We start from the raw sequence: 26,993 nt of genomic DNA on the forward strand, positions 1-26,993 counted from the left end.
AAGATTATTTTTATTACACATTCATCCACCAATAATTTTCTTTTTTAATTGATTACTCTATAGAAAGTTAGAAAATAGCAAAGAAATGTGTTGTCTTGTTTTAGCCGATTAACTGTCTTAAACCCAAACATATTCAGGTTTTTATCATGCAAGATAAAGAAAAGCAGTTAATATTCACATTAGACAAGCTGGAACCAGAGAACTCTTTGCCATTTTTGCTTTAAAAATCTCTTGAATGATCAATCGATTATCAGTAGTTGCTGATTTATTATCTTTCGATTCACTAATGGAGAAATTGACTAATCGTTTCAGCTCTTGTTTGGACTTTGGGAACTACAGTTGTGAGGTGCATTTCCCATGTGTTCTTGCATTAAAAAAGCAGGTGTGCTCTGCTTGATGTCAGTATAACCCTTGAGAGTTCTCTCATGTCAAAACATTTTCCCCGATAAAAGGTTTAGTGTTTTGCTTTATTATAAAATGCACCACACCTAAGTGTTTGGAGCGTTCCTTTATAATATTTTCAAATTACAAGACCAACTCCATTCTTGGATTTGCATAATTGCTGTTACACTATCCTGGTTTTTTTAATCAGGGCAGCAGTTTTCAGATTACATTATGTGCTTACATAATTGCAAAAGGGTTCTCGACTGTTGTAGAAAGAAGTGGCTGATCTTTAATGCAATATCTACATTGCCCATTATCAGCAACCATTCATCCAATGTTCCAAAGGTACATTCTGTTTACTAATTTGAACATTTTAAAAAGCTAACTGAGAAAACATTGGGGAACTATTTTGCAATTATGTAAGCACATAATGTAATCTGAAAACTGCTGCCCCGGTTAAAAAACAATGCAACTGATCTCAGCTGGTATTCTGTCTATAATGGAGTGGAATGGAAATTTCTAAGTAACCCCAAACATTTGACCGGTAGAGTGTGTGTGTGTGTGTGTGTGTGTGTATATGATATATATATATATATATATATATATATATATATATATATATATATATATATATATATATATATATATATATATATTGAAACACTATACCGTCAGCTGTCTAACCCTAATTTCCACTATGCAATGGAATACAGGACGATAGTGCCTCTCAACACCATATCTATACTTAATGTTTCCTGTGTAATCATGCTACACACCCAGAACGTATTAAGAATTGGTAAGTGGATTGATGTTTGGGACACAATGAATAACTGTTGTCCCAACATAAAGAAAAGAAAAGGCGTTTTCCAGAGGATTCTGAGAAAAACTTTAATTACTCGGAATCAGCAACATAAATCCTTCCATTGTTTGTAAGTGGGAAAAAAAAACCTTATTCATCAGCAGAGCTTTGTTCAAAAGGAACAGGACAACTGCCAGGGCATGGGATAATCATTCGGGCCGGGAATCTAACAGTAGTCCAGGCCAATCCCCAAACATTCACAGCGTACTGTAACTTTCTTCTGTTTACTCTTTATGTCAGCCATATACACTGTGTCCACTTTATCAGGTAAACCTGTACAATCTATTGCAATTCAATACAACAGCTCTGCCATAAATTCTACCTTCATACTGTAATGTTTAGTTTTTGTTGACATTGTTGGAAATGTGTAAATTAAATTACACTACATGTATTATAATTTATATTGAAGTCACAGTTGAAGGTGGTGGTGTGCTACAATACATTGAGAGATGTTTCTAATATTTTTGTCTAAGAAAAGTTTTTTTTCTTGCAGATGTTATTCAAAATGGAAATAGAAATGTTTAAATGCGACACAAATGCTTTCAATGGACTTATATACATGACATTGTTTAAAGCTGTAACATGGTAACTTTTAAATAACCATGTTTCCTTGCTGCTTCCCACCTAATATGCCATATAAGTTAAGCACTGTTATAAATGATTTTGTCTCCTTTGTCGCAATCTGTAAAACCTGCAGCCTGAACTATTTCAGTAGACAGTTTGGGTGTCCTGTTTTTGGGATTTAAGGGTTTTATTTGATTTGAATATTGGAATAAATGTTGCAATGCAAATTGTAAAAAATAAATAAAACACCACTGCTGTGTCATAAACATTGTTTTGGTTATGTACCTATTAAAATGTTGAAAGTTTAGGGTGTGCATAGGCTTAGAACATTATGATGGAAGTATATGATTCCCATTTTCATGCTCAATTATGTCTCATAAGTTGTTGCAGCAATTTTGGGTTGATACCATTTGTTACAGAGATTTGGTGCACAATTCTACCATTTTTTACCACTCAAGAATTGATCAAAATGGTCGCGAAATCTCACCAAAATACCACATTAAGACACCAAGACCTACACCAAGACCTTGAGGAACCCCATACAAAAACCCAATGCCATGTTGGAGCATTGTTTAGCCACCTTCCCAACAAGCTAGCATGACAAAATAATAAGAAATGCAACTAATTACCTAAAGATTTCTTAGTCAACCAAGACCCTTGTACTGACTAAGAGAAAGCAGCCCCTCAAGGTGTGGCCACACCATTAGTACCAGTCTGAAAAGCAACCTTGAGTTTGTAGTCCAGGTCCTTGCAGGCTTTGCAGAAACGTGGAAGAAGTTTACAATACCTACACAGCTTAGATGAAGTGGTTCTGCATTAAAAGAGCTGTTACCAGTTATGAAAAGTGATCTTTGTATAGAAGAATCTTGATTTGTTGTTTGATGACGTAGCCATGGTTGCAAATTTGTACTGTATTCTCAGACCGCCGTAACAAGAGGGTGTCTTGTCTGGATGCCTGAATGTAGGCTACAGCTGTTGGTCTAATTTAAAACCTATTTAAAGGGAAATTTAATTATCCCATGTTTATCTCAACATAACAGGCCAAAAACAAGTCCATCCTAACCATATAGAATATTTACAGATGTGTAACAAGATGTATTTCCATGCATTAAACATTGCATGCTGAATAAAAATACACAAATCTGTACCAAGAAGGTCTAATACCACAGTAAAAACATTTATTTGGAATTTCCTTTTATATTGTCTTACAAACATTGTTAATACAAAACTTGTATTGAAGGCCAGACATGAGAACTGAAACTGACTAAGCATTTACAATTCATTACAAGTATATTATATTGTAAACTGCAGATCTAATACTAAGTATGGAAGAACCAGACAGATTAGCTTCACAATAACAAGGCCATCTGTCTGGGCTTTTAGCCTTTTTTTTTATGTAGGAAGTTATCAATAAACATAAGTGATTTTTGATATGTTTACTTTGATGTGTTATGTCTTTATGTCTGCTTTTGGGAGACACAGATCATTTATCAGCATATTTTCATCAAAAACAAATTAGTTACATAGCACAAGTGTTTCAGTACACAAACAGCAGATGAAATCCATCACTGTGCTGTGGGCCTGACAAGGTGTTAGTGGGTCTAGGGAAATGGGGAGGGCTGGATCTGCAGACTCGGGAGAAATGTGTCCACCTCTAGCTGTCCTGTATGGTCTCTCCTGCCCCCTTAATGAGGCGCTTGTGTCCCCTTTTTCCTGCTGGGCCGCGGGGCTTAGCAAAGGCCTGTTTGTGAGCGTGCTGCTTGGGATGGACCTCGTCATACAGAAACTCCTCAGTCAGTTCATCTCCGTTATCAATCTCCAACTGCACATAGACGCAAAAAAAGGAAATAAGCATGCAGGTGAATGAAACATAGTACTCAGAATTTTTACGCTGGACATAAATCACATTTATTAGTCAGCTTGAGGTTGTGCATATAGACCCAGGGCTGAAACACAAATGATCCTTTATTTATTTATTTTTGTATAGGTTCCCAAAAGTAGTCAAATGTAAATATGTTGAGTCTAAAAACACAGAAATATGCCTCTAAAATACTTACTGTTTAAAAATAACTAGTAGCTACAATCCTGCATGAAACTGTGTTATATCATTTTCTATCCCTCTATCCATCCGTTACCTTTTTAGCAATTTCTAAATAGTAATCTTTCTCCACGCCCTCCAGTAGTCGACTCTTGCAGCTGGAATATAACATCCGCTCCTTAATGCTACAGCTGTATCCTGGCATGGAGTATATGAACACTGCAGACAGGTAAAGAGTCAAGAAGTCAATTTATGTGAAATTATAAGTAAATGTTGGCATTAATATGTTGATGTAGATCAGTGGTTTTAAACCTGGGAAAAAAACTCCCAAAAAGGGTCCCAAGATTGATCTGGAGGTTGACTACATGATTAAAGGAGTAAAAAACGGACAAATATATATATTTCTGTTACATAAAAAATATTTTTTCTCTGTGAAATACTGGATACTCTCACTTCTACGGGCCTATACAAATTTTTGAAATGAAACAATGAGATAAGGAAAATCAATATTTGGAACTGCTCACAGCCCGTCCACAACAAGGCCATTTTCGGTGATGATAAACAGACACAAGTAACTATTGCTAAATTTCAAGGGGTCACTAGCCAAAACGATTTCTCTCTCTCTCTCTCTCTCTCTCTCTCTCTCTCTCTCTCTCTCTCTCGTACAGATGTAACAGTGACATATACCGACAGATTCCAGGTAGTCTCCTTCGTGGGAGTGTTTGTAAAGGAAGAAGTGGTATCTGGGAGTGTCTTTGGGAACTCTGCAGGGCAATTCACGAGTTTCTGTCGGGTTTGAATGGACCAGCTCGATTGTCTCCTTCTCTACATCCAACCTCTGAAACACAGTAATAATGCACAGTACACAAGAAGTGTTTCTCTCAAAGTAAAACATCAGAAGTTCAATATATCAACACTAACACCAAACTGCTCCTGATTATTTTTTTTTCCATTAACCGGTCACACTTATATCAACTCACAAGTTGTATGTAGTTGATGTGTTTTTGGGAAAGTTGCTGCAGGGCTCTTTTGGCTGTCTCCTGCAGTGGGAAAGTGAGGCCCTGAAGTGTCTGCTGCTTACTCTCCACACTGATCTCTGTCTTCACCTGCAGGGGGCAGCAATCACACACACACACACACACACACACACACACACACACACACACACACACACACACACACACACACACCTTGACTATTTTTTTCAAGCCTCAAAACTCTCAAAGCTCTAGAAAGTGTTTTATGGGATAATATAGATTTACACTCTGTACTGTCACTCATTACAACAAATATATGTAATGTTATTTGCCTTTGCCCATTCACCTCAGATCGAATCGATCAAATGATGCATCAACATACCTGTTTAACCCGACCCTGAAAAGAAAATTACAAAAGAAGTTACATTTCCAAAGTAAAATTATATTGCAGACACAAGCAGACTTTGGCAGATGCAACGATGACAACACTTGTGAGGCAGTTTGACCTCTCACCTCTGTGATTTTGATCCTCTGGAGCTCCTGCTCGGCTAATGTGAGCGGAGCAGGACCTGAGCAGGATGACACATGAAGCTGGTAGCCCAGCAAACAGACGTCCTCCTAGTGTTGCAAGCAAAATAAGAGGCCCGTTACAGGCAGCACAGGACTGTCATAGTAAATTAAATGAATCTGAATATTTCTGACCTTAGCTGTGCCAAACATCTCATACTTCACATGGCCACCGCCAAACTCTTTCTTCACTGTGGCACGGGTGGCAGCATACAACATCTTTTGTTTCACCTGCATCCATCAGAGGGTAATATGGTAAATATGTCTATACAATGTACTGTTTGTATATATGTTGCTGTCAGGTGGAAATGCTTCCAAGAAGGAATTGCTACAATTCTTAGAAACACCCAGTGGTGGAAGAAATATCAGATATTCTACTTTTTTATATTTTACTAAGTAAAGTAGAAATAATAGAGTGTAAAAATACCCAGTAACAAGTAAAAGTCCTGTATTGAAAATCTTACTCTAGTAAAAGTACAAAAGTTTTAGCATTAAAATAACAAAAATAAAAGCACTTATTATGCGAAATGGAGCATTTCAGAATTATATACATTATATTACTGGATTATAATTAGGGATGCATTAATGTGTACATCACTTTAATGTTGCAGCTGGTATAGATGGAGCTCGTTTAAATTACTTTATTATTATTTACTGGGTATCTAAAATAATAGGTCATCATTTATTTGTTGATTTATATTTTATGTTAAAAATCTTTATGCCTGCAGCAACACAAATTTTCCTCTGGGACAAATAATAAATTGATTGATTGATAATAATCTGAATCTGCAAAATAACTACAGCTATTAAATAAATATAGTGGAGTAAAAAGTGCAATATTTGCTTCCAAAATGTAGTGAAGTAGAAGTATAAAGTAGTATAAACTCAAGTAAAATACAAGTATTTCAAAGTACTGTACTTGAGTAAATGTACTAAGTTATATTCCACCACTTGTAAACACCTTGAAAACAGAACAGAAAGGTTTAATTAAGTATGGTCACCGATCTAAAAACAAGGTTGGTTTTAAAGGGGTCACTCCACTGAGTTCACCCATAACCCTGATGACATCATAACCCTGATGATGTTATCAGTTATCTTAGATTGTGTGAAGTATTTTGCAAACTGGGGGTGTGGGGTTTGAAAGAGGCAGGCACTCACCGGTGCAGGTGGAGTCTTATGAAAGATGCTATTTGATTTTGACCATTCTTTTGATCACATTTCAGAAATATGTGTGTATGTAGCTTTAGTATGTGGTGCAGAATGAAGAATATATGGTACGACATACTGGAGACTGATCAGGAGACCACGATATGAAGATCCACTCGTAGCCCTGTGCATTCTGGGAGTCGAGACGGTATAGGATGTAGCAGGGCTCCTGGTCGTTGAGGAGAGGAAGCAAGAAGTGATCATAATCCTGGTCCCAGCTCTTTTCCGGCTCTCTGAAGGACCCTAGCACCAGCTGCTCTGAAAACCAGACCACTACTCATTACATACCTCACCGTCCCTATATGTAGCATGCCCTTTGCAGAGCACATTAACATGTACAGTAGAAGTTAGACTATAGTCCACAGTCAAACAATAATGATTTACACGTAGGAGTATTATTGCTTATTGAGGCAATCATTTATACAATACACAACTTATTTGATTTAAAAGAAAAGTGATATCAGTCAATATTTTACTCTCCATATTCCCAACTCTATTACATTTTTATATCTGTTGACTAGATTATTTTCATTTTTAAACGCAAATGAGCTACATATTTTCACTCCTTTTTGCTAAAGTGAAGTCATACTGATTGTGTCTTATTTTAAACTTTTGGACACTTTTTGACCCTATACATGATGTCTACCAAGTCTCTCTACATTTTAAGTACAGTATTCATCATATTCAAGTACAATACAAACAACGTTAGTGTATATATATATATATATATATGTGGTGGCATTAAAACACAAATTTAAACTCCCAAACTATGTTGTACAGAAACAGTGTTATCAACCTTTATCTTTTGGTCAGCAAACAACCAATTATTTTCATTATTGATTAAAATGCTGATTATTTGTTTCCATCAATCAATTAATGGCTTGGTCTGTAAAATGTCAGAAAATCTTGAAAAAAGGGGTTTTCTTAAATCCAAGCTGAAACCTTCACATATCTTTGTTTTGTCTGACCAAACAAAGTCCAAAATTTTAAAAATGGAGAAAAGCAGCAATATCTTCACATTTGAGAAGCTAGAACCTGAAAAATGTTGGCCTTTTTAATTGATTCCGAGAATATTTACCAACTGATTGATTAATTGTTTCAGCTCCATGGTCAACCACCAACACAGTCTCATCAGTCACCACTTCATGTGTAAACTCATAATGTCAGTCTGAAAACCTCAACTTAGAGTCTATGGGGTCTCTCCGTTTGCTCCATGTGCTGTGAAAGAATGCAAAGACTAGTCTCGGAGTCTTTCTGACTGACTTGAAAGGATGAGGTTACATCTCTTAAAGGAGTTGACAAAACCTAACAATGTAAATCAAAATTCTTGTAGCTTGGAAATCATAAAACATATGGCTAAAGTCTGATGGCCTTGTGAGGTGCAGGGGATTTCCTGACCATCTCTTGGGGCTTGTTGCTATTCTGAGACACAACACATTCCAGCTCTGCACCCACACATACTTTCCATTAGCTATTCTCTCTTATTCCCTGTCTTTATAGGTCCATGTTAGTATTAAACCGTATGTAAATGATTCACTTCTGTCTTTTTTCCTTCCAGTTTAATACTAAAAAATGTTTAAATCATACTGTAAGCTATCAGAGGACAGTTTGCTGATAGGAAACTAAGTGGCATACCAAAGCCAGCGGTGATGAAATCGACCAGAATGATCTTGTTTCTCTTTTGACATTGGAACGAACATGAGTGTCACCAGGCAGCAGCAAGCAACCGTGTCACGTCACATGTTGCTTGAAATAGCCGAGTGACGCCCTGAAAGATCATAGTGCTTTAGTAAGGAAGTAAAACCGGCCTGACACTCTTTTCTGCTGTGAGATGGTCGGTCTTTGTAGCAGCAAACTCTTTTCTGTTGACATCAATACTTCCAATATTTGATATGGTAGGCACAACCCACAAAGATAGCCCAAGAATGAATCTGTCATGAATCTGATTACAGCGTCAGATAGCAAAACAAGATATAAACACCTCATGAACATATTAATCCATCTCCATAATCTGCTACCTAGAGACCTATTGCCTCACTGACCATTTTTCCCAGACTGCTCAGCTGACACACTGGATGTCTGTTCTCACACAGCTGTCCTCTATTTATAGAAGTTAGATGGTTTGTAGCAGTGGTTAAGCAATGTTGTTTTTGGTTTGTAACCCCTTAATACGAAGCCACGTCTACTTGTGATGACGCATTTCTTTTTCTCGCATGAAAACAATCTGAGAATTGAAAATGATTCTTCAATTAGGCCCCAGTTTGTGCCTCTCATAGAGCCCAGTATCCATTTTTTTCCCAAACAACTAGATGGCCAGCAACACTTACTGCTGTTCTGAAGATATTACAATCTGTCTCTCTATCTGGATGAACAAATATTGTGTTTACTGCACGACAACAAAGAAGTTCAACCCAAAGATAATAGCCAGATATAACACGTAGGCTTTCTAAAAGTGTGAAACCAAATTTAAAAAATTGTACAGTTATTTTAGTCTATACTGTTTACATTGTATTATTTTGTGTGTATCGTACAAAAACAAGCAAGGATGTCATTTCCAGCTACCTGCATGAAGAAAAACATTAAAAAGATGTTGTATTGAGCAGCAAACCACATGGTTAGAAGAGTTAAACAACCTTGTGTGTGATTATAAAGATCACCGTTAGTTAATTTCTCACAAAAACCTCTGAGACTCGAATGTAATGGTAAATACACGAGGCACAAACTAAATTGAAGTGATTTCTGGTCATGTGAATACATTTTAGAGGGCTGATGACGTAAAAACTAATTTAAAAAAAGCATCATCTTATATCAACGGATAATCTTGCATTTTATTATTCCTACCACGATAATCATCTTGTCATCATGGGTTAAGAATAAAGTTTGCAGCTCATTAAAAAAGGACATGACTTGCTTCTTGAGCCACCAAAAACACTTAAAAATCTTCTTAATCAACACTGAAAGTATATAAAAGTAACTATTTATACATATTGCTCTTACACAATACTGAATACTTACACCTCTAAAAATCTTTCAAATGAAACGGTCAAAAAAGGAAGAAATGCTCTTTGATTGAACTGTTCACAACTCATGTCCACACAAAGACCATGTGTGATTAGAGGTCACAAGTAGACATTTTAAAGGGGTCACAAACCAAAAACGTTTGCAACCCCTGTCTGAGAATTCATCCTTGTATTAAGAACTTATTTTCCAAGATGACACTGAGTTGTTGAGACTCAATTGGTAATGTGACATGGTCTGGACAGTTGCCCAACAGATGGTGTGAGATATTTTTTCTCAGATTTAAAGCAATCCACCTACCATAAGCTAGAAATTAAACAAGTACTTTAAAAACACACTGTGATACACAAAACATATATCATGGATGATTTATATCTTACATCCCACTGAGGGCTGACTCATCCCTGTTTGACTGCTCCACTGTACGCCATCCTGGGCCACTCACCGTCTTGGATGCGCACCTTGATGAGGCGCATTGCTCCACCTCTTGCCCTGGCCAGGAACTCCCTCAGCTCTGGCGTCACCACTAGTGCAAGAAACATGGCGGGTCAGCAGTCTCTTCCTCCCGCCAAGCACTGTAGCAGGGGTGATAAGAGACAGAGGAAAAAGCCACACAGAGGATTGGAGCTCCACTGCACCAGGCCCAAATATTCAGTCTAGTCAAGAGACACTTAAGTCCAAACAGAGCCTGTTGAAAAAAAACGTCCTTTACTTCAGATGATGTGACTCAGTAGAGTTCTGAATGCTGAATAAGACGATCGTCGAGTGCGTCTGGACTCGTTGAGTGTGTGTGACAGTATGAAAAGGGGCATCGCTAAAGTAACTAGGACAGTATCATGTGCACATAGACAGGGAACCTGATCACCTCTCCCAAATTTAGACTGTCCAGCCCTGGGTACTGGCCTGTCACACCCCCACCACACACCAGGACCTGGAGGAAGAGACCTTGACCTGCAAAACTAATTACCAACTTCTGTACCAAGAACAATTCAAATCAGTTAATGAGCAAGCTACTAGTAGGGTGGTATTTATAAGATCTCTGGGGCAGTCACCCCACTGCACTACTATTTTTACTATTAACACACACACAATTAACACACATTAATGGACCACTCTCATCTTCTCATCAGTTGTATGTTATTTGAGCAAAAACCCCAATATCTGGCGGTTTATGAATTATAAATCACGATCTAGGCTGAGGTTGGGGGAAAAAAATGCACAAATATAATTATATCTTATTTAAAAAAAAAGGTGCATATTGTTTTGGAAAGGTTACCCAATATATTGAACTTTGTCAATCTCAACTTACTCGACACATGACAACCGTGATGGTCAACAGATTGTGCAAGATGTTTTTGCCGTCACAAATCACCTGGACATGGTGACAGCATTTTCCCAATCTCAGGTCCATAGATTAAAGACTACTATATTTAAAGTTCCTAATAACACCAGCTTTAAATTATACAATAATTTAAACTGGAAATTCAACCTGAAAATGGATATTACACTGACAACTAAAACTCATAGTAAAGATTTTATATATAAAAAAAAAAATCATATAAACTAGATACAAAACTGTCAATATTCTCCTGGGTAATAACCCTAAAAATAATTTGTACTTTCAAAAGTGTTACATAAATGTGATCTATATTGCAAAGATGCTATATAAAGTTCACTATATCATCTTAAGGTTTCGGCCATTTAAACTGACTTTCTAAACTGATAAAGGTGAATTAGGATTATTCATGAAAAATAAAAACCAATGGCTGAATCAGATAAATTTTTCTGGCCACACTGGATCTCTCCATGACTTGTGTAATATGCATGTTCACAAACCACAACACAATAATAAGTTGACAAAACAAAAATCTTACAAAGAAACAGTTTAATGTTAAATAGAAATATAAAAAAGAATAGACAAATGATCCATTTTTGCAAACTACTTATGTACAATTTGAATTTAACGCTTCCTGTGTAATTTACAATGAGCTGGCTGTGCTGACCCCTGCTGCTCACTTTGACTTTGGCCTTCAACAGAAGCCTTGCCTTCACTTTGTTGCAATCAGTCATCGATGGTCGGGAGCCAGAATGCCTGAAAGATAAGAAAGCATTCAAAACGTCTCATCACTTAAGAACCATTTTGTGTTTGCTGAGATTTTTGAATTTTTGGTGAGTTTCGCCATTCTTTTTTTTTTTTTTAACTAAACTATCTAACTAAGAAATACGTATATCTAATTTATATGTTGTCTTGCTTTGCATTTTTTCCACCTGATGATGAGATAGATAGAGATTATATATATATATAAAAAGATTTTTTTATGGGCATTTCCACCTTTAATGATAGGACAGCTCAGACATGAAAGGGGAGAGGAAAGGGGAGAGAGATGGGGGGGGACATGCAGGAAAACCGTCACAGGTCGGACTCGAACCCTAGACCTTCTGCATCGAGGAATAAACCTCTATATATGTGCGCCTGCTATACCAACTGAGCTAACCGGCCACCCGCCTGATCGACGTGACAAGCTCACTTTCGCACAGTTGTATCCCGCACGTAAGGTTTTAGACTGGAGTCATCAAGAGTGTTACAAAAACCACAATAACAATGTAATAATGTGACTTAGAAGAAGATTAAGTCCATGAAATGCTCAGTTTAGTGACATCACATTTCACCAACAAGTTATTGGTACCAAATTACCCCCAAAACAACTTATGGCGTTTTTCCACCGCTAGTACCAGCTCTACTCTGCTCGACCGCGGTGCCCCGTCCTCCTTTTTCCATTGCAGATTTAGTACACGTGTGAGGCGAGCGTGGCTGATCGTCATAGCGGCACCGCAGTAAACTGCCGTGACCTAACGCGACACACACAGAACTTCGAAGGTGTGTTGTTGTTGCCACAGCCAGAAGACACATTTTGTTTCAAATGAAGCTGGAGGCAGCAAAAAAACAAACAAAAAAAAACCCACAGCTGGCTAAACTATTTCAAAATGGCAGGTTTGTTCAGGACACCCCCCTCTGTTGCTTTCACGTCACCTTTCGGTATCGGCTCAGCTCGCTTGGAACCTCGACGGAGGTGGTACTAAAAAAAGTACCTGTTAGCAGGTACCAGGTACTTTTTTTCGTAATGGAAAACCAAAAAAGGCGAGTAGAGTCGAGGCGAGCAGGTACCATGTAATGGAAAAGCGCCATTAGATGACATATTTACTACCTAATGCAGCTTCCAAAGAAGTCATTTAGAAATCTGCTTCAGTAATGCTTTTAGCCCCCCACTCACCATGTTGGAGCAGGCACTCGCAAACGTCATGAACTTGGGGTTGAACTGCAGGCAGGTAATTGGTCCTGTGTGCTTCCCGTCTAATAAAGCCACCTTCATACCGCTCTCTGCATTCCACACGTGGATTTTCCCATCTTCAGAGCCTGAAATATATGAACAAAACAAAAACACGTTGAAAACATGACCAGCACTACTGTTATGACGATCAAGTCTGTGAAGAAAACACCTTTATTTGTCAAAATAATGGTGTTTGTGAGACATTTCATATATCGGCCTTCTGCAACATCACTGAGCAGAGCAGAGATCTTGTTGTATTATTATGCAAACCGTTTCCTCTGCAGCAGCACTAGGATTTAGGAATTGATTTTTGTACTTTCCTAAGCTATTCCTATTATTTGTTTGTCTATGTATGGCTTTAGTATAACTCAAAATCAATTGATTTAGGGCTTTTTACGGTTGTGATAAAGCTCCTTAAAAGTAAATAATGTATGAATCCATTTCCAAAACAGAGAGAGAAACAAGAGAAAAAGCGCGATCTTAACTTACCGATCATAACAAACTGAGAATCCGGGGTGAATGATGCCTCCAGTGTTACACATTTATTGTTGTTGTAGCCCTGTGGTTGAATGAATAACAGCATCCATGAGAAACTATTTTGTGCACATTAGTACTGCAACAGTAAACAGTTTGTTGGTACGATCTTCATAAATTAAATTTTTAAAAAAAGGAAAAATTTGAAAACTCATGTGTTACTGAATGGGTGTGATTTGACCGTGTGAGGGTTTTTACAAACGTTTGTAATTTTCACTGCGACACGGTCCTGTGCGATTTAGATGTGAAATCTGTTTTTCTTTTCTTTTAAAGTAATACATATTTTCACACATCGTGCGTGTCAATGAGTCGTCTCTTACCCCAAAGGAATGTAACACGGCACCCTTAAAAGCATCTAAGACACGAAGGGCTCCACCATTAGTAGAAAGAAGAATGAGTTTTCCATCATTGCTAAACTTCAGTCCTGTCCACTCACACGTCCGGTCATACTGAAGCTTGAAGGTTGCAAAAGGACCCTGTTGACGAGATGCGCCATGAATATTGTTGCTCCTATTAAATCAAAGCTATTTCTTTCACATGTTAGACTAACACCTCATGAAGGGTCTCTCACACACAAACACTTCTTACCTTGTCAAACGACCGCAGATCATAAAGTTTAACCATCTCTGAATTAATTCCTGCAGCAAATATTAGACCCTCTGGATCAAAAGAGCACACCGGCTTCCCCTGCAGGTGCATCAAACCCTAAAATTGACACATGACAAGAGAAGGTCAATATCAGCTAGATCCCTTGTGTACTTTTAATTTTACGGCAACACCATTGGATGGTCACCAAATAAAAAAAACAAAAAAAAAGGGGGGACTCACCTGACAGTTAGGTGACCGCAAATCCCACAGTCTGATCGTTTTATCTAATGAGCCAGATATAAATGTGTCGTCCACAGGAGACATGGAGAGAGACGTCACTCTGGTCACACATTAAAAAAGGAAGAGGAAAACATGAGAACAGAGCAACTTCCAACTCAGCACTCTACATCAAATCAAGGTACAGACAGACCAGCATAAATCCAGTACTCACCTTTTGTTATGCCCAGGAAAGTAGCGGATGTATTTGTTGTCATGAAGGGACAGGTACCGGATAGTATCTTAAAGAATAACACAATAACAAAATGACCAAATTATACAAAAAACATGGCCAGCAACAGCAAGAAACAAGCTGGCAACCAAACATGAAGTTGATTACAGGCAGGTGTGCTGAGTTGACTCAACCGTGGGCAAGGCAGTCACTTGTACAGTTAGCTCCTGTATGGGGCAGAATCACAGACCCTCAAACTGTACAAACAACTACCTCAGACCAAAGTGAGTAGAGTGTCCCGCGATCCAGCAGCAGTCCACAGGGGTCACGCATACATCAACTACAGCTCAATTAGTAAAACACACCTTACCCTACAGCTTATACTGTAGATAGAACTAATATGTCAAGGCAAGATAATGTTTACAATGCAGATAATCGTAAATATTGCGATATGATTTAAATGTCTTCTCCTGCATCAGTGAAATAAATTCACTACTCTGGATGCATATGATCGACTAGCTGAGTGAAATGCGCAACAAATGTTTCTACGTCTATGGCGCTAAATTCCCAGTATTAATGATCACAAATCACATTTTCATAACAGGCCAATAAACACTGGGATATCTGATTCGTAGATGAATTCTTCATTCTGCGATATATCAACAATGCCATATTGGACACAGCCTGAAACGTATTCATGCTACCAAACAAAAACTACCAACAAGTATTTGTGCATCAACATACCATCGATTTTGTTGGAACTGTAGACCACAGTGTTTGCAGCATGTGTGTACCTGATCAGATCCACTCCATACTTTTTGCTGTAGAGAGTCCTCTTGGGTCTGCCATATATCAGATTACGAGATGGGGGGGAAAGAGCATTTGAATCAATGAATGATATTAATCTGTACAGACAAATAATCTAGTTGTATTTTTATAAATTAGCCTATTGCCCTTTTACTCATCATTCACAAAATTACTGAACACATCAGCCTCAAATGATCAGAGAATTGCTTTTTCTTTGTTTAAAATCTTTATGTTTTCACTACTGAAAGATGAGTCTTTGACTGCTGGTCAACATGTTAAGACACTGCTTTAAAACCATTTACTGATAAGAGTTCGCGATTTTAACCTGTAAATCAGATCAATTCTGGCTGCAACTAGCAATTGTGCTCATTATTGGTTACTTTTTCTTATTCATAGATTCATTGTTTGGTCTATACAATGTCAGAAAAGAGTGCAAAATGTCTGTCACAATTTCAAATTGCTTGTTTTGTCCACCATAAAAACCCTAGAGATATACAATTTACCATTACATAAGAAAAGCAGCAAATGTTCACATTCACAGACATCCTCTCAGTACTATTTATGTTAGACTATTACTCAAAATCATTGATGGATCAATAGATACTGACGAGTTGGTAGCAGCCCCTGTTCCACCCCTGCAAGGTTTTTTTTTTTTTTTTTTTTAAATCAACTCAAACATGACGTTACCTAACAATTACTAGCCTAGATAGACACATAGATTAAGGTCTAACGTTATTTCTAACACGATGGCTACAAAACGGACGGAGTTAACGATAATGTTGCAAGAAGAAGACATTTTACATCTCATACAATCGCTGCTGAGCATTATCGCAGTGCAGCAGGCCTCGCTAGCTAGCATAGCAAGTAACGTTAGCTAACGTCAAAAACAATAGAGCAAAATGAACAGAAACCGCTCTTACTTTCCCTCTTGGCAGTCGTACAAGACTAAGGAATCGTCGTCGCTGCTGGAAATAATTGTTTCTCCATTCGAACTGAAATCGAAACAATTAATTTTGTCTGAGTTTTCTCGAAACACCTTAGCAACTCTAAAGCTCCGCAGCACATTGTCCGTCAGCTTCATGATGGCCTCGGTAAGTCTGAGGGGAAGCAGGCCCTCGTTTTACTTTAAATCAGTTAGCAGATGTCACCAATTGTAATTTGGACTTATATATTACATATATGAACTTATGTGGTACTACCAGTTCTTTTTTAAAGAAGTGTAGTTCAAAAACAGCGACGAAAGCCCGCCTGTAATACTTCTGATCCACGGGAGTAAAGAGGAGGGAGCGAAAAGCACCGCCTTCGCGACGTTGGTGACGCGCATTTCATCATCTGACACGAGCGTTGGTCGGAAACCACGCTATGTGATAGTTATCGCGATATATGTGAAAGTTCAAAGTTCAAAGCCATAGAAAACAGAAAATGCGTTATTCCAGTGAATTAACAATGAGATGTTAAGAGTAAGAGTCAAGTTGAGGTATAGAATAATATATAATATATAATATTTTGCTCTTATACCCATCTGCACAGACATATTATCTGACTCTTTCTCGTCATTTGTCTGTAGGCTACCATTATTAGCAATTTGATTATTAGTAGGTGCCGCTCTGGTCCAGCACTTTCTGTCACATTTGTCAGCCTGTTCTATTTTCTGTCAGCTTCTAGGTTTTGCTCCAGGAAGCAACATGGACGCAGGAGAAGTGAAGAAGAAAATAACAGCCGGAGTTCTATCCTTACAGAAAGGAACGTCTGAGGTATAAACCAACTTTAACTGAATATGTCAACAGCCCATGTCAAGAGTGCGGACATTTGTTTGGATAGTGTAAAAGATTGAGGGTGATCATGGTAACGTACATTTATTTATAAATCATTCAACGCTATTTCGTGAAGGGTCTGTGTTATGTTTGTTGGTAGGTGATATGCTATGGATAAAATCCTCTATCACGATATATGTAGTTTGATATCACTAGTAGGCTACTACATAAATATATAGGGCTATCATGATATAATAGGGCTGGGCGGTATGGCCAAAATCGTATGGCGATAAAGATACAGTATCACGATATAGAAAGTTTTCTGGTCATTTAATAAATAAATAGTCTATATAAATAACCACATTGTAAGCCTATATTTTGTATACTTCTGTGTGTATTAAATGAGAAGTACTGAGTATTTTCTCATTTTATTAAGAAAATTAAAATACAGTGCAAGGATCAGAACATGGTGTCCAAATGACGTAAATAGGCCTATTGCCTTATTGCAGTTTGGCTGCTGGTTTTTCCGACGTGCAACAATATAGAAGAAAATATACGATACACATATCGTTTTGACGATATATATGGTCATATTTCCCAGCCCTATGATAATACATTTTCTGGAAAATTGAGAAATTGTTTATAGATAAAATAACCAGATGGGTTATTTGCTCATGACAAGACAAAGTACTTCACGTTGGTGCAAAAGTAAAAATTCATATCAAAATCTTATATTGTAGCCTATAGCAGTCCTGCTCATTAATTATTAACATTGCCCACAATGGCCTCATACAACTAGAGATGTTAAAGGGAAAGCCAGCATAGTATAAACAGAATAGCAAAAATTGCTGATGGTTGACCAATTTATAGCATCTACCCCATAGACTGTATAAAACGATCTACCCCCAGTGGGCCATGTGCTATTTCTTAGGATATGTGCTGATCTGTGAATTTACAAAGCAGTTTTAATTCTTCATCCTCAAAATAGTCTTTTATAAATGATGACAAGCTTTCACACTTTTCTTTTGTAATAATATAATGAATAAGTGCAAAAACATATCAAAAAGACAACTTTCCAACACTGTATGACCTGAACATCTATAGTCAGGGTTTTTGATGATACCAAAAGTCTGTCATGTCCCGATTGGCTTAGTACCAAAATCTTACATGAAATATAATTTACTTGACTACTATTTCTACAAGTGAGAATAGGGCTCTTTGCTGTCATAAACAAACAATGCAAGCTTAGGCTTACAATGCCTCATTGACATGTTTGGTTTTCAAACAGAGCATGAATGCAGGTGTCTTCACAACTCAGAGAAACTTGCGAGCGGTGTGCACATTAATTTAGTGTAAACTATAGGGCTATCCTTGACTAAAGAAATTCTTAGGCGACTAAAACTCATATGATTTTGGAATAATCTATTACTTGACTTAATCGATAGATCTGTAAAACTGAGTTTCTCCACAAAGAATCATGCAAAAACACCACTTTAAATCTGATAAACATCTTCTGAGACAAATGCACAGCTGGGTGATCAGTGGTTGGATGTGTCCTGTGGTCCATTCAAGTCAATCATTACACACAAGGTACACAACTCCAGTCAGTCTCTGGTCAGATTTCTGCTTCACTGCCTGACTGCTGAGCTGGAGCGCACATAACAGGCTTCCACAGGAATCCACAGGCTTTATATCCCGTTTACAACCTTCACAGGTAGGCCGCCTCATGAGAGCAGAAAGCACAGTTTTTACGGCACATGTGTAACTGGCTTAGGATGATACCAGCTATTATCTTTGTAGGGTTTTGGTTGAATTTAAACACAAAAGGAATGCAATGGTCTGAACACTTTTTCAGCCTTTAAAAATAAGCTAACAGCCAACACATGAACAAATTATTAATTTACGTGAATAGAATAGGTATACGTCAGCACCACACACAAGTGTACTCCTGAAGTCTTCAGAGTTATATCACGGGTAAGATTTTAACATAGCTACCAATCAGTGAAAGGACTGTAGAGCTTAGTAACTTTAAACACTTGAATATAGATTTCTGGCCACAGCCAATTGTTTCTGGCTCAGATTTATTACTTTACTGCAAATGTAACTTGCATTTTAATCTTCAATGCACCATACTAGTAATTCAAGTTGTGCAACTACCTCACTTTGATATCATTTTACTTTTCAAAAGTACTCCCCACCATCAGGTACAGCAGTGACCTCTGACACTAACACAAACATAAAAAGCCATAAGATATAGAATTTTGAGTCCTTGTTTCCAGTTCAAATTGCAGAAATGTTAGTTTTTCTGAGATGGTTAATGTGCACAATGATGACTACAATACTACAGTTCACCTTCTGATTTTTCAACATTTACTTGAGAGGTAGAAGTGTCCTTTGCCAAACAAAAATTATTTGTGAGTAACTGTAGAATATCTGACATTTTTCTCTCTGCACATTGCTCAATTCAATATATGTGTTCTTTTTAAAATAACACGTTTTTGTGGAACCTGTCTTTATAAACTATGACTTTTTTAATTCCTCAGGCAATTTCTGCTGCGACCCACTGAACTGTCCATGGCCCGTGTTCTTTCCCTGTTTCGGCCTCAACCTTTTCTGGCCCTGGTGAGCAGGAGAAAACCTACATTGTGCAAAATGTCAATGGACTCAAGGGCACGCAAGGTGTTTGCAGCTGCAGTGGAAGCTGTGCAGCCAGACACGGTGGTCCGGCAGAGTATGGAGCGCAAGGAGGACTCAGTCATTATTAATGGTCACAAATTTACACTCAAAAACAACCTTCACTTGGTGGGCTTTGGAAAAGCTGTACTGGGTATGGCTGCCGAGGCAGAGAGGATTGTGGGGGATCATTTAGTGAAAGGAGTAATAAGCGTGCCACATGGGATTCAGCAGACATTACAGCAGCATGGAAAAGAGTAAGCAAAAGCCTTAGGATGTAAACAACCTAAAGTATTACACAAGAATAAGTTTAAGCAGCATAACATTTCTCACTTCCTTTACAGCCATCTCTTGTTAAAAGAAAACAGTCGCATCAGAGTAATGGAGGGAGCTAAACACAACTTGCCTGACGTTGATGCCCAGAAGGCAGCTGAAGCGATCAAGCAGTTAGCCAGTGAACTGACAGAGAAAGACCTGCTGCTTGTACTGATTTCAGGTAAAAAATATATCTTCTTCTTGCTTTTTAAAAATTTTTTTTTTACAAAACCATACCATGAAATGTAAATCTTTAACACAAGGTGGTGAATCTGTGTCTAGGTGGAGGTTCTGCGCTATTACCTGCACCCATCCCACCAATCTCATTGCAAGAGAAACACGATGTTACTCGCAAACTTGCAGGTGCTGGTGCCACTATTCAAGAGCTGAACACTGTGCGACGTGCCCTGTCCTTCTTAAAGGGTGGAGGGCTTGCGCATTGTGCTCACCCTGCCCAGGTAACATACCTTTCTTTAATTAGCTTTTTATTGTAGAGAATATCTTGTTCTAGCATTTTATTATCACTCCTCTAATCCCTTCTTCACAGGTGGTTTCACTGATATTGTCCGATGTAATTGGGGACCCTGTGGACTTGATAGCCAGCGGCCCCACAGTGTGGAGTGAGGTGTGGCCTGAAGAAGTTTTGTCAGTCCTCGAACGTTACAAGCTGTTGAACTCTCTACCAGCCTCAGTAAAGGATGTCCTTGGGAGACCAAGTCCCAGGTGGAGGGAGAATAAAGATGAAGCCAATACATCAGGACATGTTCTCAACGCTGTGATTGGCTCCAACAGCATTGCCCTGAAGTATGCAGGTCGCCGTGCCCGAGAGTTAGGTTTCCGCCCTGTTGTGCTGGCACCAGGAGTGTGTGGCGATGTAAGGTCAGTCTCCAGACTATACGGCCTCCTGGCCCTCTTTGCCTGTTCTCAAGAGGAACCTCCTCCAGAGATTGCCGCTGAGCTGCTGAGGCTGGGGCCTGAAGTAGGTGTGGAGAGCTGGGACCTCTGCCGTACCATGCAGGTCTTGGGTGAAGGGCGTACAGAAGGATGGGGTTCCACGTGTCTCTTAGCTGGAGGTGAGCCCACTGTGGAGCTGACAGGCAACGGTCGAGGTGGTCGAAATCAGGAGCTGGCTCTGCGAGTGGGACTGGAGCTGAGAGGCCTGAAGCTTCCGCCTAATGGCCCTGTCTTCCTGAGTGGTGGAACTGATGGTCAGGATGGACCCACTGAGGCAGCAGGGGCCATCACTGATTGGGGGGTGTATGAAGAGGCAAAAGCAAAGGGGCTGGACATCCACAACTTCCTTACCAACAATGATTCTTACACATTTTTTACACGTCTTTCTGCTGGGCAGCGCTTACTTGTACCTGGCCTAACCTGCACCAATGTGATGGATGTGCACCTGCTACTTATCCCACCAATTAACATATGATAATTCCAAAGCACACAAAATAAATGATCTAACTCCAGTGGATCTGGATAAATAAAGTACTTTATCACTCTATCTATCTTGGAATTGTAGTACTCTATTTAACTCTAGCCAAACATGTTTGGCCCATACCTGTGAAACCCTTTGTAAATCTATATAAAAGCAAGACTGGTATTGCTATATTAAATTATAACGACCACAAAATATGAGATAGGAGTGGAATTAAAAAAAGAACTTGCTTGTTTTCAGCTTTTACCCGGGAACAATAAGCTTTTTTTTTTACAAACCAGCTGTAGCAAGTAGAGACATCAATGACATCAGTATTTTAAAAAAACAACACATTTAATATCAATCAAGCTATTTAAACAAAACTTGCATTTGTATTATCTTCCTGGTTTGCCGCAGATCTCTTCAGGTCCCTAAAATATGCTGATGGTTTTGTTGTTTAGTTCATTTGACAAAGACTATGTACAACATTACATTTTTCTGTAAATACACACTGCAGTGCATTGCATTGCCTTGTATTACCGACTTGTCTTGCCATTATAACAGCATTATAACTGTAAGGTGGCTCATACAATGCACGCAGAAAGTATTCAACCCCCCTTTGACTTTTTCCGATTTTATTTTGCATTAAATCCCAGTTAACTACACTTTTTTTGACACATTAACATAAGAAACTAATGTCAAAGTAAAACAAACTGATGAGCACAAATATATAAAAATACTAAACCTCAAGTATCAATGTATTTTGCGGCGTTCATTTTACCCTCTACCATGAAAAGCCACTATGGTCTGCTTTACAGAAGCACCCCCAGGAAGTGCTACCATGCTTCATTGTGCAAGTTTTTTCCCCTGTAGGTGTAAAGCTACAACTGGTGAAGCACCCCGGAAAAAGATGTATGTAGTGTCTCCCTTTTCAACAACCATAGTGACAGTGCCAAATGCACCACCCTCATTAATATTCAGTGCCTTGGCTTTTTTTATTTATCCTTACCTAATATTTCTTTTACTTTGTTTCAGATGTCTTAAGTACGACGGAGCATTAGGGCTACATCAAGGGGAAAAAATAAGGATTTATTTAGCATTTCGAGAAAAAACTTGATATTTCAAGAATCAAGTCAGACTTTTGAGAATAGCCTAAACCAAACTACTAGCTTTACCTATAGTCTTCTACAAAATGCATTGTAAAGTCCTATATGAACTTGTGAAATTATACTTCAGAATTGGTTTTAATAACAAGGAAATTCATTCTCTTTTGGAGCTTAAACACAGTATGGTGATAAGTATTAGGACTTTGAAGAGATTGTGCTGAAAATTGTGTCTGTTCAGAAGGAGAAACCACACAAACTTGGAAGAGGTGGACGTATTCCTGCAAACTGAAATAGCTTGTAATGGACAGATGCAAGGGTATCGATGGTTACACCTATGCGCAATACAGAGAGGATATGTTGTATCACAAGACACAATAAGACAATTTATCAAATAGTTTGATCCTGAAGGAGTGGGGCTCAGGCGAGCACGGCACTCCAAGGATGTAACCCATAGCCTATCTATGATGCTGCCTACATGGCAGCTGGCATGGCGGACAGTCGCTCTAATGTGATTAAGTCATAAAGGAGTTGGATTTATTATCGTCATTTCAACTTTAATCTTGACATTTCGACATTATTCTTGAAATGGTAGTTCAACTTTATTCTCGTCATGTTGACTTTATTCTCAAAATGCAAAATAAAATCTTCCCAATTGTTTTCCCCTTGATGTGGCCCTAATGCTCCGTCGTACTTAAGAATGTTCCTTTGTTTTCATGATTTAGTTTTTGCCGAGGAATTGATTAACCAGCTGATGGTCCTTTCAGATACATAACATATAAAATTATCTGTCACACCTTGATTACACACAGGTGGTTTTCATTCAAAGTGGGCATATGAGGCGTGTCATTAACAGGGTAAATGTGTTTGTTTCATGAATGATTTTGTATTTTATAATTGAACCTAATTTTGATTTGTTGTAAAGATTTTTTTGACTTTGACACAAGAGATTGCTGTGAGTCAATGTTGAAACAGGACAAAGTCAAATGGGGGGATGAATACTCTAGACAGGCACTCTGTATCACTCATTAAGTGCAAATAATGCTCCGTATGTGTTATGGAAAACGGTGGTTAAAATTGCACACAAAAATCATGGAAGATGAAAGATATGAACTGATTTTCATGGATCTGTATTTATGACTTGAAAAATACTTTCTATCGTTCTTTTCATCATTCAAATCAAGTCCAATTATTTTGCTCATGGTCAGAATGGAACATTTTTATGTCTGCTATCATCACAGTGTTCTTAAGCAACCTTCATTTACACACAAACCCATCAATATTTGTCACATTTGTACTGAAGCCTCTTGGGGGGGGGGAAGGGGGACCAAAGCAAAAATTTGTATGTATGTGGAGTAAAGTTCTGCTCAATGACAAATGTTGACAAGCCAAAATAAATAGCTCCCAATCACTAGTTGATTTAGTGGATATCAGTATGCATAACAGATGTTTTTCTGGGCAGTCACCAGAAGGTGCCATGCATCTTGAATGCATTGAAGATGCTTTATCATAAGCAAAACACAGGAGTCCAGCTCTCACTTGGATTAAGTCCAAAATCCAACACCATTGTCCTGTTAATCTCGATGAGTTTTGGGGGGATCTCCTGCTTTACTTTCCCTGCAAGAATAAAAGGATGTTATTACTAAAAAAAAAACTGCAATGCAGTTTAAGTATGATAAAAACTCTAGAATGGTATTATACATATTTTACCCCACCACCATCTAGGTCTGCACAATACTGTATGAGGAAAATATATAATTGTGTTTATTTTGACTGATATTGCGATTGCGATATTATTCACGATATTGGAGGGAACGATTTGGATATTGCACTAGTCCATATTGCGACTTGGATACAATTGCTATTAATTGTGCTGCCCTACCACCATCTGTGATATGTTTGCAATACATGTTGCAACAGCTTCAGTTGAGAGAACATAATTACACTATATACATTCATTTTTTTTAACTATAGGCAGTCTCCCTTAACTATTAGATGCTCAATCAATCAGAAAAAATAAACATTTAGCAAAGATCCTAAAACTAGCTTTTGCCATTATGGTGGTCTATCCTAACTGAAGTTTTAGAGCACCAGACAGTGTGGGCAGAATAATCTACCTGTTTGAAGCGACATGGATGCTCGGAAACCTACCATCCACTCAGGTGAGGGGCTGTATCAGGTGTGCCTCCGTTCTGTCCAGTCCCTGAACATAAACACCAACAGACGGAGATAAAGCCAACGACAATGGCACTAGTTTAGCAAGTGATATAGAGATAAGGTCGAAAAAAAACTCACCTTGTCGATAATACATATCGTTGACTGTATTCCCGTATACTTTCCATGCAAAGTGAATTGCGATAAGACTGAAAATTAACCAGCTGAGTAAGATTTTGAATATGGAGACTCTCATATCGTTGGCGAGCCAGTCGTCAACAAATTCGGATAGGAACGACAAGCAGGTGTCAGCGATGCGGGACAAAAACTCAAAATCCCACGGTTCCTCCATAGTGTCTGGTTATTGTGTGAAATCAATATGGTGAACTCTTCATCCGACTGATAATTTAAAAAACGTGTCGCTTTTGGCTAGGTAACGTTAGCACATAACATCCTGGTCGCCATCTCTACCGTTAGCGAATTTGTGTTTTCTAGGATGGCGAAGCCATCGGGAAGGCATGGCCGGCCCTACTCTCCCTCTGATTGGCTAGTACGATAGCAGCTAACCGTGGTAAAGTTGGTTTTATATTGGACATTGGATATTCGACACATTCGAAAAATCTATTATGCGGCTTGCCATTTTGACCTATTCATGTCAAACCACTTCTGATGAACTCAGCTAACTCCCCTACACATAACACAAAGCTTCTTTTTTCGAAAAAAAATATGCTTTGATTTTTTAAATATTTTTTTATGTAAAATAATGCTATAAATCTATTATGCGGCCTGACCTTTTGACCGATTAATGTCAAACCACTTTTGGTGAACTCAGCTAACTCCCCTACACATAACACAAAGCTTCTTTTCTCAAAAAAAACATCCTTTGATTTTTTAAATTTTTTTTAATTATTTTAATTATTTTATTTTATCTTTGTAGACCCAATTTGACTCATGCAGAAGATGGTTCCAAGATCTCTGCACTCCAGCAACCGGAATGGTACGTGTTCCAGAAGAATTGTTTCAATGTACACTGTGGGAAAAACAATAAATAACTAGAACTGCAAGCAGTTATGAAAGGGTCGTGAGTAGCCCCCGACGACCCGGGGAGCGCGCGAAAGTGGGACCCAAGGCGTAACGGTGAGGAGGCAAACATCAGTAAATATCGACATGTGTGACCCGCAAGGTCTGCGGTACGTTGCTGTTGCAAATATCCCATTAACATTGATTGAGTAGAAGGGCCGAAACTGGTCTACGTTGGCTACAGCGCCCCTTAATGGCTGATCTTCTTAAAATGTGTGGGGGACCCCCAGAGGGTCATGGCAAACTAGGATCTAAAGTTTCGTGTTGGTAGCATTTATTTTGGTTGAGATAAGTCAAAGTTGGTGTTTTCATAGTTACCTACACAAATATGTTTGTGCGTAATTTGCGCAATTTTTGTCTAAGAAAAATTCGATAAAATTAAAGGATGTGTTTTTTGAGAAAAGAAGCTTTGTGTTATGTGTAGGGGGGTTAGCTGAGTTCACCAAAAGCGGTTTGACATGAATAGGTCAAAAGGTCAGGCCGCATAATAGATTTATAGCAATTTTTAATATTAAAAAATATTTTAAAAATCAAAGGATTTTTTTTTTTTTTAAAAGAAGCTTTGTGTTATGTGTAGGGGGGTTAGCTGACTTCATCAGAAGTATTTTTACATGAATAGGTCAAAATGGTAAGCCGCATAATAGATTTTTCGAATGTGTCGAATATCCAATGTCCAATATATAACCAACTTTACCACGGTTAGCTAGCTAGTCCTCGTTGCCTTCGTTGGTTGGGTTGGTCAGAGAATGTCAGCCAATAAGAGTAGGGCGGGGCATGCCTTGGCCATCCTAGGGGGAAAATGTCTATGGAAGAAACTCACCGAGTTTGATGCGGTTTGTTGTTAACGTCGCGCAGCCCTTGCTAACTCGCCACGATAAACGTCCTTCTAATAGTGTTATCTTATTTTTTTTTCTTTTGTTTAACAACATATTACATTATTAATATACTAAAGTATATATGTGTCTACAATACATCCCACTATTGAGTATTTCAGTTTTGCAACTGAAAATGTATGATAGTAATGCCCTATTTTATACAGTCTATACCCTATAAAAATGGTAAACTGGTTTAAACAAATAACGTATTTGATTTTATCCCTAAGATTATTGTCAGGAACGCTATGAGACCACAGAGTAACGTTAGCGTACGAGGCGCTAAGGACATAACTGTGGCTAAATAGC

The 26,993-nt window shown here is 38.3% G+C and overlaps 4 protein-coding genes across 4 annotated transcripts; 1 reads left to right on the forward strand and 3 right to left on the reverse strand.

The window, feature by feature from the left end:
* Window positions 1–3,015: 3,015 nt before the first annotated feature.
* Window positions 3,016–10,203, reverse strand: twf2 (twinfilin actin binding protein 2). The gene is made up of 9 exons (XM_078248765.1): window positions 10,059–10,203; window positions 6,675–6,853; window positions 5,525–5,620; window positions 5,336–5,440; window positions 5,205–5,219; window positions 4,826–4,951; window positions 4,533–4,683; window positions 3,943–4,064; window positions 3,016–3,629 (listed from the first exon to the last, which is right to left on the reverse strand). The coding sequence occupies exons 1-9, from the start codon at window positions 10,153–10,155 to the stop codon at window positions 3,462–3,464; spliced, it is 1,059 nt and encodes a 352-aa protein (XP_078104891.1). The 5' UTR covers window positions 10,156–10,203; the 3' UTR covers window positions 3,016–3,461.
* A 1,282-nt stretch (window positions 10,204–11,485) lies between these two features.
* Window positions 11,486–16,629, reverse strand: wdr82 (WD repeat domain 82). The gene is made up of 9 exons (XM_078248763.1): window positions 16,240–16,629; window positions 15,257–15,354; window positions 14,516–14,582; window positions 14,305–14,404; window positions 14,065–14,181; window positions 13,797–13,952; window positions 13,432–13,501; window positions 12,886–13,028; window positions 11,486–11,705 (listed from the first exon to the last, which is right to left on the reverse strand). Exons 1-9 carry the CDS (start codon window positions 16,398–16,400, stop codon window positions 11,676–11,678), a joined length of 942 nt encoding a protein of 313 aa, XP_078104889.1. The 5' UTR covers window positions 16,401–16,629; the 3' UTR covers window positions 11,486–11,675.
* A 56-nt stretch (window positions 16,630–16,685) lies between these two features.
* On the forward strand, window positions 16,686–23,896 carry glyctk (glycerate kinase). The gene is made up of 6 exons (XM_078248762.1): window positions 16,686–16,796; window positions 16,978–17,073; window positions 19,617–20,003; window positions 20,091–20,242; window positions 20,344–20,519; window positions 20,609–23,896. The coding sequence occupies exons 3-6, from the start codon at window positions 19,648–19,650 to the stop codon at window positions 21,488–21,490; spliced, it is 1,566 nt and encodes a 521-aa protein (XP_078104888.1). The 5' UTR covers window positions 16,686–16,796; window positions 16,978–17,073; window positions 19,617–19,647; the 3' UTR covers window positions 21,491–23,896.
* On the reverse strand, window positions 23,693–25,271 carry tcta (T cell leukemia translocation altered). The gene is made up of 3 exons (XM_078248764.1): window positions 24,874–25,271; window positions 24,730–24,781; window positions 23,693–24,195 (listed from the first exon to the last, which is right to left on the reverse strand). The coding sequence occupies exons 1-3, from the start codon at window positions 25,082–25,084 to the stop codon at window positions 24,153–24,155; spliced, it is 306 nt and encodes a 101-aa protein (XP_078104890.1). The 5' UTR covers window positions 25,085–25,271; the 3' UTR covers window positions 23,693–24,152.
* Window positions 25,272–26,993: the final 1,722 nt, after the last annotated feature.

This window comes from Sander vitreus, chromosome 4 (genome assembly GCF_031162955.1).
Source record: "Sander vitreus isolate 19-12246 chromosome 4, sanVit1, whole genome shotgun sequence".
Classification (NCBI taxonomy): Eukaryota; Metazoa; Chordata; class Actinopteri; order Perciformes; family Percidae; genus Sander; species Sander vitreus.

Bases quoted from the DNA above. Each gene is read 5' to 3' on its own strand.
- twf2 (XM_078248765.1), bottom strand. From the start codon at position 10,155: ATGTTTCTTGCACTAGTGGTGACGCCAGAGCTGAGGGAGTTCCTGGCC. The intron at 5,441-5,524 runs GTCAGAAATATT...TTGCAACACTAG, and splicing joins AGATGTTTGGCACAGCTAAG to GAGGACGTCTGTTTGCTGGG. The intron at 4,684-4,825 runs GTGAGTTGATAT...ACTGTGTTTCAG, and splicing joins ACATCAACTACATACAACTT to AGGTTGGATGTAGAGAAGGA.
- wdr82 (XM_078248763.1), bottom strand. From the start codon at position 16,400: ATGAAGCTGACGGACAATGTGCTGCGGAGCTTTAGAGTTGCTAAGGTG. The intron at 14,405-14,515 runs GTGAGTACTGGA...ATGTGTGACCAG, and splicing joins TTTCCTGGGCATAACAAAAG to AGTGACGTCTCTCTCCATGT. The intron at 14,182-14,304 runs GTGAGTCCCCCC...TGTCAATTTTAG, and splicing joins TGCGGTCACCTAACTGTCAG to GGTTTGATGCACCTGCAGGG.
- glyctk (XM_078248762.1), top strand. From the start codon at position 19,648: ATGGCCCGTGTTCTTTCCCTGTTTCGGCCTCAACCTTTTCTGGCCCTG. The intron at 20,004-20,090 runs GTAAGCAAAAGC...CTTCCTTTACAG, and splicing joins TTACAGCAGCATGGAAAAGA to CCATCTCTTGTTAAAAGAAA. The intron at 20,520-20,608 runs GTAACATACCTT...CCTTCTTCACAG, and splicing joins ATTGTGCTCACCCTGCCCAG to GTGGTTTCACTGATATTGTC.
- tcta (XM_078248764.1), bottom strand. From the start codon at position 25,084: ATGGAGGAACCGTGGGATTTTGAGTTTTTGTCCCGCATCGCTGACACC. The intron at 24,782-24,873 runs GTGAGTTTTTTT...GTTTATGTTCAG, and splicing joins CGATATGTATTATCGACAAG to GGACTGGACAGAACGGAGGC. The intron at 24,196-24,729 runs GTAGGTTTCCGA...TTATTCTTGCAG, and splicing joins GCCCCTCACCTGAGTGGATG to GGAAAGTAAAGCAGGAGATC.